Source organism: Cynara cardunculus, assembly GCF_001531365.2.
Source record: "Cynara cardunculus var. scolymus isolate 2C chromosome LG 10, CcrdV1, whole genome shotgun sequence".
Classification (NCBI taxonomy): domain Eukaryota; kingdom Viridiplantae; phylum Streptophyta; class Magnoliopsida; order Asterales; family Asteraceae; genus Cynara; species Cynara cardunculus.
The window spans coordinates 19115009-19132354 of NC_037537.1; the positions used below are offsets into that span (position 1 = coordinate 19115009).

The 17346-nt window shown below is 37.7% G+C and overlaps 1 protein-coding gene across 1 annotated transcript in view; it reads left to right on the top strand.

Moving 5' to 3' along the window:
• Nucleotides 1–816: 816 nt before the first annotated feature.
• Nucleotides 817–17346, top strand: part of LOC112519364 (dihydroorotate dehydrogenase (quinone), mitochondrial) — an 18921-nt gene continuing 2391 nt past the window's right edge. Inside the window, exons 1-8 of the mRNA XM_025127432.1 lie at nucleotides 817–1166; nucleotides 1938–2020; nucleotides 8849–9172; nucleotides 9338–9593; nucleotides 10782–10862; nucleotides 10957–11064; nucleotides 11139–11168; nucleotides 11617–11754. Coding sequence (XP_024983200.1) covers nucleotides 1014–1166; nucleotides 1938–2020; nucleotides 8849–9172; nucleotides 9338–9593; nucleotides 10782–10862; nucleotides 10957–11064; nucleotides 11139–11168; nucleotides 11617–11754 — 1173 coding nt within the window. The 5' untranslated portion in view covers nucleotides 817–1013. The remainder of the gene's footprint in view (nucleotides 1167–1937; nucleotides 2021–8848; nucleotides 9173–9337; nucleotides 9594–10781; nucleotides 10863–10956; nucleotides 11065–11138; nucleotides 11169–11616; nucleotides 11755–17346) is intronic.

The following is a 17346-nucleotide window of genomic DNA, read 5'->3' on the forward strand; positions in this document are numbered from 1 at the left end:
AAGCTGCTTGGATGTTTTTAAGAACTTTCAAATGCTAATATTTAAAAAACGAGTTGGATGTTTCTAAGTAATATGGATCAATAAACAATATTTTATATATAAAAAATGGTTTTTAAGAGTTTTTGTCAAATGCTTTATAACATAGTATAAATATAATTAATAATATAATATAGTTTGAATAATTTTAAAAAAGATAATTATGAAGATTAGTAAAAAAACGTAACCACCCTTCATTGTGACGGACATTGTTAACGGAGTTAGTTGTCATGGATCATTTTCAAAGTAAAATATAAACCGTACGGATTATTTATATATTTAGTTGAGGTTCCACTTTCAAACTTTTCACTAAACTTGAGAGAGCAAATTTAGAGTTTAATCTTAGGGACTGTTTGATAATTACTGAATGGTTTGGTGCAGAATGATTAAAAGACTCTCATAATATAGTACAAAATAAAATATAATGTTTGATAATTGTTTACAATGAAATTAGAACGTTTAATGGTTAAGGGAGTCTCATGATACACAATCATTCAGAGGGTTTTAGGATTATTAAGAGGCAATTTTTTTTTGTCAAACAAGATTCACCTCTTGACAATTCAGAAACTCCCTTTTAATGAAACTATTAAAAGATAAACAAACCACCCTTTAGAAAATTCTAAAATATCTATTATTGTTGATGCTATTATAATTTTGATAGAATAAAAAGTTGAAGGACCAAAATTGGTGATAACGAATACCATAGGTTAAGTTTGGCCGAAAAGGGCACTTCGAAGGAACAAGGGTTTCCACGAAGTAAATACCAAAAGCCGACAATCTTCTACGTCAAAATATTAGCGTAGAAACTCTTCAATTTCTTCCTCCACAATCGAATGCATAGTGATTCCCCTAATTGCAAATGAATTTGAGCATGTTATACTCTTAGCAAACGAGGGAAGTTTTTGAATTTTGAGAAGTCGAATCGTGAGCTTGAAGAACATAATCAATTTGTGTGTTGTGGCGGATTTCTTGGAAAGATGACGGGAAGAATTGCATTTAGATTCGTGAAAGAATGTTTGACACAGAAGTTGAAATCGACGGCGGCTCCCATTGCCACTCTCAGGCATTATTCCTCTTCTTCTTCTTCGACTGCTGCTGCTAAACCCAATATTCCTCATTCTTCAAGAAAGGTGACTTTTCTTTCTTTAGAACATACGTGTATGTACCACCTCTGTTCAAAAAATGGAATATATTTGATTTTTGAGTGTGTTTTTAACCTCAAAATTAATATGTTTTGCTTTAAAATGTATTAGGTTTGAATATAAGAAACCAAGAGAGGACTAGTACTTGGGATGAAAGGGAATACCGTATAAATCCATATACGTATATGCAAACAACACATGCACATTTAAACATGGATATTAATGTATGGGAAGACTCAATTAACTATCTTTTGCTTTAAGATATAAGTTCATGTTTGGTTTTTGAGAGATGAGGATTAACTTTTTAAGTTACTTTTTTTGCAATTTTTGAATCTGGTTTTTGATCAGTACTTTATAATTAACAGTACGAATTTGGTGCCGGGAAAAAGTATCACGTCAACTAGAAAATGAGAAGTGTTTGGTTTAGTTCTAAAGATCAAACATGGACTCAGAATTTAAATGCAGAATTTATACACGTTGACACTTAGCAAATGCTGCATTTACAGTTGCACTTTCCTTGTAATGCAAGATTCCCCCCTATGGGTATATGCGTGACTTTTAAATAGTTAAGCATCACAGTTTTGGCAGCTTTGGTTTTCTTTAGTTGATATAACAGTATATAAAATCCCGACCTTCCAATTATTTTGGAATTTTGGTAAGGATGTAGCATGTATGCTTATTAGGCTGAGTTATGGATCAGGAAAATTTTGAAATTTTCATGGGTATGGGATTCTGAATTGTAGCTATGTTAAACTGTAGGGAAGATTACTTACAGGAGCCACCATTGGCCTTGTGATAGCTGGAGGAGCTTATGCGAGCACGGTTGATGAGGCAACATTCGGGTACTTAATCTGGATATGATTAGGGAAGAGAGCCTTATGGTATTATTGTACCTAAAACTAGTTATCATTCACAGTTGGTTATGTGGTGCATGTCTCACTGCATTTCATGTCCAATTTAAATGATCTGAAGCTAAGTTACTCCATGTGAATGGTGGTAGTTCTTTCGTACATCCATACCACTGGGCCTTTACCCCCAACTTGAATTTATCTTTTCTTGTGACCGGCTTCAAATTTCTTCTGGATCTTAAGTATATTGCATAAAAATGAGTTGCTTGTTAGAAATTAGGATATGATTTATTCTCTGTCAGCTGAACAATAGTAATATGTTGTACCTTGTGTACAGTGATTATGGTGTATGTGATGCTTTAGATTGTTTATTTTAAGTGACATTTCTCTTGTCTTTTGCTGTTGCATTTTCTTTCTTATCTTGTTTATTTATATTGTGGGGATGGAGTCACAACCGTCAAGGTTTAGGAGGAAGGGTTTCCACTGGCTCTTTTAATCTGTTGCACCTGCTCATGCACTCTGTTTGGTAGATTAGCCAGAGTATCACAATTTGACCTATGCAAAGAAATGGATCAAGGATGCCCTGTACTTGAGATGTTTCTCTGAACTTGGATAGAACTCCTTCATTACATGCAGAGAGAAAAGGAGATAAAAGCTAATCCAGATTAATAGATTCACTTTATCAACTTGGCACATCGATTAATGATAGCACATGGGATGGTATTGGTACATGCAAACTATAACATAATGACAGAAGTTAGCTAAGGAAAGAGGCGGTTAGAGCATAAGTCTCGTTAAGCTGATAAAGAGGCATACCAATAGGTTTTGCATATTCGTATTTTGGTTGGAGAATATGTTTTACCGATGGAAAAAGGTTGTAGTTAACTGTAGAATTTGTATAGTGAAATTTACTTCATTTTTTTCCACTAAATGTTTGTCTTCAAAATTAGTGCTTCGAATCAACGAAGACCAATTAGAAAGGATCATGCAAAGTTTTTGATTTGTCAATAACATACTTGACATACAAGAGCAAACATTTTCTTATAGTGTTTTAGAGTCTTCTATTTCTGTAGATTATAAGAAAGCATAAAAACCTATTCCATGCATAATTGTGGTCACAAGTAGGCTAGTTAGATCGGATTGGATAGTGGACCAAAAATGAGGTAATTTGTCAAGCGGGCATGCGAAAAGAGTTGCTTGTATAGGATTGTCAAATGAGCTGATGCTAATAGCCTAATACTAGATTCTAGTTTTACTCGTATGATAATGATAAAGATGAAGTAATCAAAAGAAGCAATTTAGCTAACAGAGAATAGGATGAAGGAGGATTTCATTGAATTCGTAAAAATAGAATGAAGAAGACAGCCGTACGCAATCCAGGGAGAATCCCTCTCTCTAAGCTATCAAGCTAAGAGCCAATCAACAAGAATATTTCTGCACACCTCATGCACTCACCTCCCCACCCCTTTTATTCCCTTCTCATTCCTCTAACAGAAAAATTAGCCACTTTCCTGATTTGCCCTCTTGGCCCTTTTAGAATAGACTTGAAACACTCTTGGGCTTGAAATACGTTGGGCTACAATATTTGGATTCCCATCATTACWCCCTCCTTCAGAAAAAGTCTTGTCCTCAAGACTTGCTTCAGGAAACTGGATCTGAATACTTGCTGCATCTTCCCATGTTGCCTCCTCTACTGGATAACCCTTCCAATGGATCAACCATTGACGAACTTGCTCATGATGCTCCGAAATCGTACGAGAAGCCAAAATAGCTGCCGGGACTAACATACGGTTGTCCCAATCTCCATCTCTGGAGGTAACACCGTTTTTGTAGGCGCTCGAACAACCTTCTTTAACAAAGACACGTGAAAAACAGGGTGTATTTTAGATGATGTTGGCAGTTCCATCTTATAAGCCACAAGCCCAATCCTTTCTAGCACCTTGAATGGACCAAAAAATCGCGCCGCCAACTTCTGATGGATACGTTGAGCCACCGATATTTGTCGATAGGGTTTAGCTTAACGTAAACCCACTCTCCTGTTTGAAATTTCACATCCCTACGCTTTCTGTCCGCTTGTTCCTTCATCGCCGATTGAGCATTAGACAAATGTTGTTTGAGTTGCCTTAAAGCTTCATCGCGATCTTGAAGCTCTTGTGCCATGGCTTGAACGCGAATCTCACCTGGTACAAATTGTAATAGTGTCGGTGGCTTGCGACCATACACCACCTCGAACGGAGACTTCCTAGTTGATCCGTGAAATGTCGAATTGTACCAAAATTCGGCCCATGGAATCCAAATTGACCACGAACGTGGCTGATCAACAGCAAAACATCTTAAATAAGTCTCTAAGCAACGATTAATAACTTCCGTTTGACCATCAGATTCCGGGTGATAGGCGGAGCTCATATTAAATTTAGTCCCTTGGGAGCGAAAGATTTCCTGCCAAAACTGACTAAGAAACAAGGGATCCCGATCACTTACAATCGATTTCGGAATACCATGTTGGCGAATTACTTCACGCACAAACAGTTCAGCCACCGATTTAGCGGTATAAGGGTGTTTTAATAATAGGAAATGGCTGTATTTAGACAGCCTGTCGACTACCACCAGAATCGSATCAAAACCCCKAGATYTGGGTAACCCGACGACGAAATCAATAGAGATGTCTTCCCAAATCGCACTTGGAATGGATAAGGGTTGAAGAAGACCTCCAGGAGCTGTTGAACTTGCCTTACATCGTTGGCAGACTTCACATGCTCTAACAAAAGTTTGAACTAGAGCAATCATACCTGGCCAATAAATGTTGGCTGCCAATCGACGGTAAGTGCGATAGTACCCTGAATGCCCACCCGAAGCAGATTTATGAAACTCATTCAACAACATAGGAATGAATTTTGAAGTACGAGGGATCACTAGACGGTCTTTATAGTATAACATGTTATGACGAACGGAAAACCTCAGGTGACGCGAGTGGTCAGCCTTACATTCCGCCAACAATCGCTGAATTCCCGTGTCCGCACGGATTTCATCCAGAAGTTGTGATCCCTGCAACCAAATTGGTGTCGATACTGCAGTAAGAAGTTCCCCATCAGCGGCTTTTCGAGACAAAGCATCAGCTGCTCGATTTTCACGACTCGGCTTATAACAAATGTTAAAATCATACCCCAATAGCTTGGCCACCCAATTTTGTTGATCTGGTGTCGTAATTCTTTGTTGTAACAAAAATTTAAGGCTCTTTTGGTCGGTGTAGACCACGAATCTTGTTCCCAACAAATACGACCGCCAGTGTTGAACAACTAACACCAACGCCATTATCTCTCTTTCATATGCTGATTTTGCCAAATTTCTGTCGTTAAGAGCTTTGCTGAAATAAGCCAGGGGTCTGTTTTGTTGCATTAGGACAGCTCCTATTCTGCGGCTAGACGCATCGCACTCGACCCCAAATGGTAAACGAAAATCCGGCAAGGCCAAAAGAGGGGCAGTAACCATTGCTTCCTTTAAAGAAACGAAGGCCTGTTGCGCTTCATCACTCCACCCAAACGCATCCTTCTTAGTCAAATCCGTAAGTGGCCTCGCAATACTCCCATAATGTCTAATAAATTTTCGATAATAGCCGGTGAGACCCAAGAATCCCCGTAACCATTTAATGTTTCTTGGAACCGGCCAATCCAAAACCGCTTCAATTTTTTTAGGATCCATAGCTACTCCCTCACCATTAATAATGTGGCCTAAATATTCTACTAATGTTTGGCCAAATGAACATTTCTTCTGATTAACCACAAAATGGTTTTCTCATAAGATCTTTAGAGCAATTCTAAATCCACATATGTTGATTCCACGAAGGGCTGTAAATGAGTGTCATAAAAAAAAACCACTACCGTTTTTCGTAAAAGTGGTCGAAAGACATCATTCATAACCGCTTGAAAGGTTGTCGGGGCATTTGAGAGCCCAAAGGGCATCACAAGATATTCATAATGACCGTCATGTGTTTGGAATGCCGTTTTCTCAATACTCGTCGGTTCCATTCGAATTTGATTGTAGCCAGATTTCAAATCCAATTGGAAAAGAATTTGGCTCCCTTAAGCTCATCAATGAGTTCTTCAACTACGGGAATTGGAAATTTGTCCGGAATAGTTGCCTTGTTAAGAGCTCGATAATCGACACACATACGCCAAGAGTTATCCTTCTTACGAACAAGGATGACTGGGCTCGAAAAAGAACTCTTACTCGACCGAATCATTCCCAATTTTAATAGCTCCTGAACTTGTCTTTCGATCTCAGATTTCTGAATATGGGGATATCGGTAAGGTCGAATGCATATTGGTTCATGTGGGGAAACCAAGGAGATGGAGTGATCATGTGGATGGGAAGGAGGCAGCCCCGACGGTTCACGAAAAACTTCCTTAAATCGTTTGAGTAAGACGTGTAATTGTTGGCACTGCATTGGGGTAAACTCCTCGTTGGCAGGCCTTAAGGTTGAACATGAGGCAGCCTTCGAGGTTGGCAAGGACAACCAAGATTGTAAAGAAGCTTGGGAACGTTCCGACTTAGGCAATCCTTGGAGAAGAACCAAGACGCCTTGAAAAACAAACTGCATCGACGATCTGTCCCAATTATGGACCACATCCCCCAAAGTTTTTAACCATTCAATACCAAGAACCAAATCCAATTGCCCCATATCAAAAACCAATGCTGCGATTACGAACTCACAAGGTCCCACTTTAATTTTCAACAGTGGACATCGCTGATTGACGTGAATTCGATGACCGTCCCCCAACTGAATATAGATTCCGGCAAAAAATTCCACCGATGATCCAAGAGACCTTACTAACTTTCGAGAGACAAAATTGTGGGTAGCCCCGCTATCAACCAAAATGGTGACTGGAATATCCGTAATGGTGCCCTCAAATTTGAGAGTTTTACTCCCTGAAGCAGACTCAGCCGAAGCCCCAAGAAAGTCAAGAGTCAAATACAAAGTTGCTGAATTTGCATCCTCCGGTGGAGATGCCAATTGTAAGTTAGCTTCGAGGTTGGTAATCAACCCGTCCTCGTCACCAGATTCATCATCGCCCAGTAACAAAACGCTCAACTGACCCTTTGGACATTTATGCGCTGCCCCAAATTGTTGGCCGCACCGAAAACACAACCCCTTCTTCCTACGATCCTCCCACTCAGTTTGTGTGAGAGATTTAAAACCCCGATTACGATTAAACAGCTGAGCAAAATCAGTAGAAGTCGGTCCCTGATTACGTGGAAGAGGCGAAGAACGATTGCCTTCTGGTCGCCCCATAGCCGGGTTTTTGTCGGACGGAGAAAATGAATTGGGCCTGAATTGGTCCAAACGACCTCCCAAATTGGGCCTAATATCTTTGGAGAAACTAGGACTAGGCCCAGGTTGATAACGAAAATGGGACAGAGATATCCTTGGCTAGATACATAGCATCTAATCACGATTGAGGACGATGTAATCGAACCCAACGCTTAACATCATCTTTCAATCCCGCAATAAAATATCCCAACGACTGTGATTCTGGAAGTTTGGGAACCAACGATAACAAATACTCAAAGTCATCGATATAGTCATAAATCGATGCCCCTTGTTTGATTGTTGATAATTGTTCATAAGGATTCTGAATTTCCAACCCACTAAATCGTTGGAGCAGCTCGACGTGAAACTGCTCCCACGAGATCGAATCATAAATCTGATTAACGATCGTGAACCAGTGTTGGGCTACGCCCGTCATACTTAATTGAGCCAATCGAATACGTAAGTTAGGAGGAGTACCATTAAGACGCAATACCAAGTACCTACTTTTTTCTCTCTTGCAACCTAGGATGCAAACTTTATCTTGGTTTTACTTATTACTCCTTATTTCCAATTTATAGAATTCAAATCTCATTGGTCCAATTAAAAGAGGAGCAAAAATAGTCTTTTGGATCCTTTCATATTCAAGTTCAAGAGGAGCAAAATAGTCTTTGGGACAGTCATAGTCACACCTATGCTCACTGGACCACACCTTTGAAGCACTCAATAGCTGAGTTGATGAGGGGTAGATGCAAAATCTGCTTCTGACCTGCCTACCTTATATAGTGAAAAGAGCAAGATGGTGAAATGAAGTTTAGCGCGTAAACTAATTAGCTACAAGCAAGTGACATAGGTGATGCCAAACTAAAAAGGTTCTGTGGTCTTAAGCCTTGTCCTAAATTGTTTTTTTACTCAATCTAATCCTTCCTCATTGATCGTTTATCCTGGAAATTTCGATTGTTGGCAGAAATTTGATAGCTATCTCGTTATAAATTCATCCAACCGTTAAAGTTGCAGCCTAAACTTTTTACGTGCTATAAGGACGTTCTTGTAGAACATCTGGATAAAATACAATGATATAATTAGTAGAAATTGGGCAGTGCTGCATGTGTTAGTCTATTGGGCAGTCCTGCATGTGTTAGTCTGTTGATGCTTACTATCAAAATTCAGTGCGAGTAACGGAGCTGTTGTACTGTATAAAATTTTCTAGTAACACTCTATTTGGGTTTTATGTTGAGGTTCAGGAAAGATAATCATCAAAATTCAGTGCGAGTAACGGAGCTGTTGTAATGTATAAAATTTTCTAGTAACACTCTATTTGGGTTTTATGTCGAGGTTCAGGAAAGATAATAATATAATATACATGTTGTTTATGATTTATTTCAAGTACTAATATGATGGAGTAGATGTACAAAGAAATTTTTTGTACCAACTATCCTTTATGTTTTTCCAAATTTGTTAGCTGTGGTTGTTACACTTATTGATGGACGATTCACATGACTAAGATACTTCTGCAGTGGCTGGCTATTCTCAGCAACAAAAGTTGTAAATCCGTTCTTTGCATTGCTGGATCCAGAGGTTGCTCATCGTCTGGCCGTCTCTGCAGCAGCTCGTGGGTGGGTTCCTAGGGAAAAGAGGCCAGATCCGCCAATACTAGAACTTGAAGTTTGGGGAAGAAGGTTTTCCAATCCAATAGGGCTCTCTGCTGGCTTTGATAAAAATGCTGAGGCTGTTGAAGGTTTACTTGGATTAGGTTTTGGTTTTGTGGAAGTTGGATCAGTAACTCCTATTCCACAGGAGGGCAATCCAAAGCCTCGTATTTTCAGATTGAGAAATGAGGAGTAAGAATCAAGTATTTTTATTAATAATTACAAGCCCTAATGATCGGAGGTTTACTACCGATAATAGTTTCTTGTAATACATAGTTTCTGTAGTCTAGAAAGATTGCAGTCATGAGAATACTGTTTCTGGTTAATAATCAGTCATCATGTTTTGTTTTTGGACAGTGCCATAATTAACAGGTGTGGCTTTAATAGCGAAGGAATAGTTGCTGTTGCCAAAAGGTTGGGTGCCCAACATGGTAAGAGAAAGCTTGATGAAACATCAAGTACTGCAACTTCTTCTAGTGAAGAAGTCAAACATGGAGGGAAAGCTGGTCCAGGAATTCTTGGGGTCAATATTGGGAAGAATAAAACTAGTGAAGATGCTGCTGCAGATTATGTACAAGGCGTACATACATTATCCCAGTATGCTGATTACTTGGTAGCTTCCCTATTTTCACTGGAATTTTAATTTGTTCCGTGACCTTCATAGCTTTGACTTCTGATCATTTCACCTATAAGCTTACTTAAAAATGTGATTTTGGTATGATATTCTCAGATGGTTCTGCTATGCAAAAATCTATAAATAGCTTCATTGTTTCTTTTCTGGTTGATTAACATACATCTCCAGTTTTTCTGTTGAAATTGATAAAAATACATCTTCCTTGGTGAGAACAGCTATCAAGCTTTCATTGCTTTAGAACTAACAGAATGCTTTTTTTTGTGCAAGAGACTCTATATGTTAGAATGCAGACCTCAGAAACTTGGTTTGTATCAGAAAAGATTTGCTGGCATTGAGCTGTGATGAAACTTGTGTATTTTCCCACTTTTTAGTTTTTATTGATATCATATCCTTTAGTAAATATTGATATCTAGGCTGCGTTTGCTATGTAAACTGAAGATGACAAAAATGAACTGGACCGGACATGATAGGACAAGTACATTTTTAAATATTTTAGTTAAAAACATTTACAATATAATAATTATATATGGGACATGCCAACTAAATATATAAACAATTTTATTAAAAGTCGCTTATATATCATGCTTTTACCATCCCATTCAATAGCATAAAAAACTTACAAGTTTAAAAAGAAGTTTTAATGTAGGAAAAACTGTCATAGTCCCACCTTGTCCCAAGCCCATGCTATGCCAAACAAAAACTTTTGTCCAGTCCTGCTCCTTCCCATGTACGGAATGCAGCCTTAGGGAAATGCTGCAAGGATGTGCCTTGGCATCAAGAGAAGTTGGGAGTGAGTTTCACGATGGTGCAAGTCGATATGAAGCCACTTAGTCATGGCATGATGGAGTATATTATTCTCTTAGCCAAAACGACGAATGAAGCTTTGAAGTGGTGATACACGTCTTTGTCTTTCTCCTTTAGGTGCTGTGGTTGTTGAAAATGAGACTCCATTCTTGGAGTTGCAGCCTTCTTTCTGTTTCATGTCACCTTACCTACCAACTCCTTGCGCATTGTTTTTTTTTTGCTGCTTAAGTTGGATTTTGATGAAATGATTAATCGTTGCCATCTTTTTTTCTTGTGTTATTGAATGTCAATCCCTTATAATTTCATGTAGCAGGCTTCTTTTAGGCATTCCTTTGTATTTTTGATAATTCAGTCGTGTTATAGGTAATTAATATTTCATCGCCCAATACCCCTGGACTCCGTCAGCTTCAAGGAAGAAAACAGTTGAAGGACCTTGTCAAGAAGGTTTGAAATTTCATCAGTTACTGATGCTTCTAATCCGATTGAGTTAATCGAGTGACAAAGCTATAAATCCATCTCATGTTTGCTATCATTAAAGGTTCAAGCAGCTCGTGATGAAATGCAATGGGGTGAAGAGGGTCCTCCTCCATTGCTAGTCAAAATTGCTCCAGACTTGTCTAAGCAAGACCTTGAAGATATTGCAGCGGTATGTATATTTGCAACAGAACACTTACCCTGTCAAAACTTAGGGTTCTTATTTTTTCCACTTTGACACTGCAGGTTGCTCTTGCTCTCCGCTTGGATGGTTTGGTATGTTTCTCCATGCAAATGTTTACTGCATTTCATTAGCTTTCAGTGATTTATTTAGTAGGCTTCCCTGTACAACAGAATAGATTTCTATGTAACAATTGCTGCGAAGCATAGCCTAAATTTTAAAAAACCCCGTATTTTCCAAGCTGGTTGCAAGCTTTTCGATTTTTTGTCAAATATTTTTTGCAGGCCGGAGATCTCTGCTCTACTCTTTGGGGTAGAGGACAGAACTGCATACATCCCACCCCAGACCCCACTTCTGAGTGGTACTGGGTTTATTTGGTTCGGTTCAGTTCAGTTCAGTTTGGTTTGGTTTATAGCTGCATATCTATTCAAATATTGGGTATTCAGTTCCAGAAAGATAATGGCATTCATCGACTTTTGTTCAATCTCACCGAGGATTCAAACACTAATCATGGATCTTGATATGCTTTCTTGTTGCTTGTAGATTATATCAAATACAACCATTTCAAGGCCAGAAGTAGTGCAGGGAAACCCTGTGTCAAAGGAAAGCGGTGGACTGAGTGGGAAGCCTCTTTTCAGTTTATCAACAGCTATCCTGAAGGACATGTATATTCTAACAAAGGTACACTTGTCTTGCTTGTAAATGTTGTTCAATGCATATTCTTGTTGATTATTGCCTCAATGTGAATTTCATAACAGTTGCATTATGAATAGTTGCTTCTTATAGTTGCTTCTTGGTTTTCAGTGGTCTTCAGTGAAATTTTCTTCACCATGATAATTGAGAATTTTTTAGGAGTTTTTTAAAAACTATTGCACTCTGTGAGTTTGAATGGTTTGTGCCTATTTTAGATAGAAGACTAATTTGGACTCGGCTATGTATATTGTTTTCAGACAGATGCCAAATTGACTCACAAACCAAGTTGATATAACATCTGTATTTTTTTGAATTTGGATGTGAAATATCATCCTATGTATGTAGTTGGGTATGGGACCACCTCCAAAAAGAACACAATATTTGGTCTTGGACCCACATGACCAATGTTTGCATAACCTGTAACTTGACTATACGATCTAACCCACTACAACAAATATGAGCTTTAGAGAAGATTTTTTTTGTAGGGTATAACTTGACTAAAAATGCTTCTCTGAAAGTTGCCTTAGCTTCGGTAACACTTTTCACTTTTTTCATTTAATTCCTTCTCGAACATGTATCTTATCAATGGTTACAAGTCCTTCCCTAATTCCTTCTCTGAAAACCATATTTCTTTGTAGTGACCCTTAATTCGTATTTAGAAAGCCTTGCCTTAGAGCACTCTTTGAAAAATTCAACCTCTGTAGTACTACATCCCAATGACTAACATGCGATGATGACCTAACTTGGGCACATTTTGAAAATGAAAAAGTAGGCATAGATGTTTAGTGATCTTTAGTTGGTGTCAGTTCATTAAGCATACTTTTATGTATCATTAAGAAGCTCATCATCAGCATGCTTGGGATCTAAAGAGAATCTGCGATCCTATTGTTGATTGCAGCGACAATGTCTGACATATACCTTCTCCAACATAGAAATATGCCCTTTGGGAATGTAGCCACCTAAATTCCAAGAAAGCAAATGCTTAGAGGGGTTTTGATGTCCTTTGTTTGGAACATCCTCTTCATGTTGAACTTCATAGTTGCAATTTCATCTAATTAAAATCAAACCATATGAATTTAGTGAATCCCACACAAAGTAGGGTCTTGGAGGGTAGGATGTATGCATATCTTAGCTCTACCCCCAAGGTTTTAAAGTACGAAAACATGAGGTGAGGCGAGGTGTAAGCCCCAAGGTAGAAAATACTAAATAAAATATTTATATATTAATGCATATCTAACAAGAGTATTAAAATCTCAAAATATATTAGTGGATGTAGTTGATATTATAAGATTTTAGTTTTGTCACTTATTAGAAGTACATAATATATACACAAACAAAGAAAACGTATCTGGACGGTGAACAATGGACACAAACAAAGAAAACGTATCTGGACGGTGAACAATGGACACAAACAAAGAAAACGTATCTGGACGGTGGACAATGGACAAAAAATGTAATATATACTAACAGACGAATATTGTCAATACACAATGCTGTAAATAAATAAATATTTTTCATATCTCCTCTTCCACTTTGAATATATATGCGTGTGTGTATATGCGTGTGTATATATATATATATATATATATATATATTCAATGTGGGAGACTTGAGAACCGAATAAGAGCTCGTGAAAGTTAATTGAAGGAGATGAGGTCTATGGAGAACCGCAGAAGGGATGGAGGAGATGAGCTTGAGGGAGCAGAGAGAAACCTACGTATTTTAAACTCTAAATACCTAATATCTTAGCATCACCGCAGCCCCCCCGCCTCAAACCTGCCTCAGTGGATTGAGGCGTATGCCTCAACTAGCCCAGAAGAGGCGCCGCCTCAGGTTTGTTTTTCCACCGCCTTGCCTCGAGAAGACCATGTCTACCCTGAAGAGTAGAGAGGATTTTTCTGTGAGGACCCTGACTTGTAAAAAGGCTTTAGTGAATAAATAATGGTTCATAAATTTTTACGATAAAAGGTTGACACAACAGAAAGTGATAAAAATATAAAATAGAAAAGTAGTTTGGAAGAGTTGATGAAAAAGTAGCAAGAAAAAAAAAGAAAGCATGCAAGGACAAAGAAGGCACATGCATGGGTGTGGAACCACCAAAGCTAAATATGAGGCGGTAAAGCAAAAATGCAAGTAGGAATGCAGGAGAACCATAATGTTGCCTCTGACCCATCCTCTACCTCTCCACTCCTCCTTTATCCTCATTATCCGCAAGTTCTTAGTCCCGCGTCTCCACGAACTTCTATATGAGGTCATATCTTTCAAAATGTCGCCTTCATGTCCAGTCTCAGTTGCTCGTCCAACATCCTCTTTGAATCGCTCCACTTCATACTCTCGACCGCGAAGCTCTCTACCCTCATTGCTGCAGATAGCAAACGTGTCCAAACTACCTCTGTCTTTCTCATTTTTTCTGTGATACACACTACTTCCAACTCTCTAAAGACCTCATTTTGTAAATAGTCTAGCATGGTCCGGCTACAAGTCCATCTGAGTATCCTCATTCTTGTCACCTCCATCTTTCTCTCACAATGCATGCATTTTCTATGTCCGAGCATATACGCCTCCTAAGAGCATCACCAACAGATTCTCCAAAATGGAGAAAATGGGGAAATGGAGATGTACCAATTATATGCTCCAATAGATTTCCTAAAACTATCTTCAAAATGGAAAAATGTGGGGAACACCCAAAAATGATTGCCATGTGAGAAGTATTTTTGCAACACCCGCGTCCCGCGTGGTAAAAGACTGGAGATGCCATAATTGGTTTAGAAAAATCAATGCATTATATAAAACAGAGCAGCTAATAATTTAACAAAAGATAATTACATAACCACAAACGGAGATAACGTGTCTCAAAATACGGTCACAAATTACCAGTATATTTACATTAGTCATGAAAAGTTAACAAAAGTATGACGTAATGGATATCTTCAGTATTGTCATCTCCGTAGTTCTCACCCCAAAATCTCTACTAAGTCATGTAGTTGCCGTGGACAAGAAAATCTCGGCTGAGCTTAATGCTCAGTGAATGAATAATAATGACTAAACAATGAATATGAGATAACAAGTTCAAAAGCAATTTATAATGTTAAGTGATAATCCAAAAGAAAGTCAAAATGTCTCGAAGGCATGTCAAGGGTCCGAAGACCAAACCGCAACACGAGGACGTGTTGTTCCCAAAGGATGATCAGTCCGTTCGGGCATGAGTGAGGAAAGGGGTGCAAACACAACACAACAATCCTCTTCGTGGATTTAACCACGACAACAATTTATTATCCGATAACGGTTCCTAGGATCGATCCATATGCTCTCTATTCGACTGGTACATAATCAAGTCCACCTTTAGGTACCATTTGGTACGCAGACTGGACAGGACGAGACGAGACTGGACAGGACGGGAAGAGACTGGATAGGATGGGACAGAACGGGATGGGACATGACTAATTGTCTGTCTTATGTTTGGTACGACTAGGACAGGACATGACATGACAAAACTGTTAAAATAACCATATTACCCCTAAATGTTGTTTAATGTTATTTTATATCACTATTACATTAGGCTACCCATAGTAATCCAAATAATGAACAAAAGCTAAAAGTACAAACAGTCTTCAACATGCCAGAAAAGAAGAAATTTTTTATCAAAAGTTAAATAAGAAATTATTGAGAAGTTAAATCAGAATTAAGTAAATTTAATTGCTAAGTCACAAAGTTCAAAATACTTTACAATTTCAAGAAGATTGAATTGGCATTTTGGCAGCATCATTGACTAACAAGATTACTGCCGATTCAACCAAAAAAAACACCAGGAAATACAAGAAGAAAAGTAAAAAAGAAAAGGGTAACATAGTCATTTTATATTTAGTACCATTTTGTTCCACCTTTTTTGGTGGAACAAAAATTATCAAGTTTTGTCCCATGAAATTTAAAAATAGTCCCATCTTGTCCTATGTATTTTTTGTCCCTGCCATGCCAAACATGGGACTATTTTTTTTTTGTCCCCTCCCGTCCCATGTAGTCTGCATACCAAACACACCCTTAAGGACTATACAAGTGAGGACACCATGATCGTTTTAGCCACCATGGAAACATCTCAATACCGGTGCCCCCAATATTGAGTCTATAGTAAAATAGATGCAATCTAACAAGTTAAGTGATCAAAATGATCCATGTTCCAAATAAAAATAATAAAAGCTCAATAACATTTGATGAACACACTGAGAATTTTGGAATAAATGTATTCGGATTTGGAAGCCTTATACAAATGGCTATCCTCGTTTCAAGTGAAGTAGGATATTTGTACCTTAACCGAATTTGATATTTAACGCACAATCAAACTGAATTCACGTTCAAGTTTGACTTGCCCACCTGCCTAACGAATGTATAAACGGGTTACTATTTGCAAGGCGTAAAAACCATAACATAATTATTCTAATAAAATTACTTATGTCTTAATGTACTTAAACAACGTAGACTTCAAGAGGGACAACCGAATACGAATTGAAAACTCAAACGTAAAACTTAGCCTTATGCTCTTTCGATCCGACCGCTTGCGGCCCTCTTTTTTTAAAGCATTTTTACCCTACTTAAAGACCAATCCAGATCATATTATTTAAATGAAAGTTGTAGTTTGGTATCATGCGAGTCTATTAGTTTTGGAATCATCTCATTTGGATCATCCATCTATTTTATATGATTTTTACAAAACAGCAGATTAATCCCGAATACAGTGCAAACAGCCTCGAAAACACATCGTTTCGAGCCACGAGTCATAACTGGCTTTTCGACTCTCATGGAAGTTGTAGTGTACAGTAAGGTCTTTTTAACTGCAAAATACGAGCTTATTCCGACTTACGGTTTGTGAGTTATACAGTGTCAAGTGTCAAAGTGCTGGACTTGAAGCTGTCCAAAATTCCGATTTCCACATTTTTCCCCAACTCACTTTTATGATCCCAACTTCAATGATTTGCAACATTTAAATGTTCTAAACATACCATAACATACTAAACAACACAAAGAAGCTTAATGATTATAATCTTAAGCTTGATCATACAATTTTGCTCTTTTAGACATTTAACCGAACACTTGATATGCGGTTAATCTTATATACCCAATCTAACTATATTGAATCCATAATTTACCATTTTTCTTTCTACATCATTTTAACCAATCTCATCATTTCAAAACAGGTATTTAAACCATAAATTGTAAATACAAATTCATATATAAATCACATACACAATTATAAACTAACCTCAAATACCCTAACATAAACACTCTAATAGACGAATGAAATTTATATCTTTAAGAAGGGTCCAAAGAGTAGATTCCGAATATATAATTGTTACCCTGATTTTCTTAGTAAATTGAGAGAATTTTTAGAGAGAATTTAAAGTTTTTAGAGAGAGATATTAAAGAAATTGAGGCGGTGATTGACGAGAATTGTAATTCACTCTTTTGATATGTACATATATACATATATATATATATACATACATACATATATATATACATATATATATATACATACATATATATATATACATATATATATGTATACACATATATATATACATATAT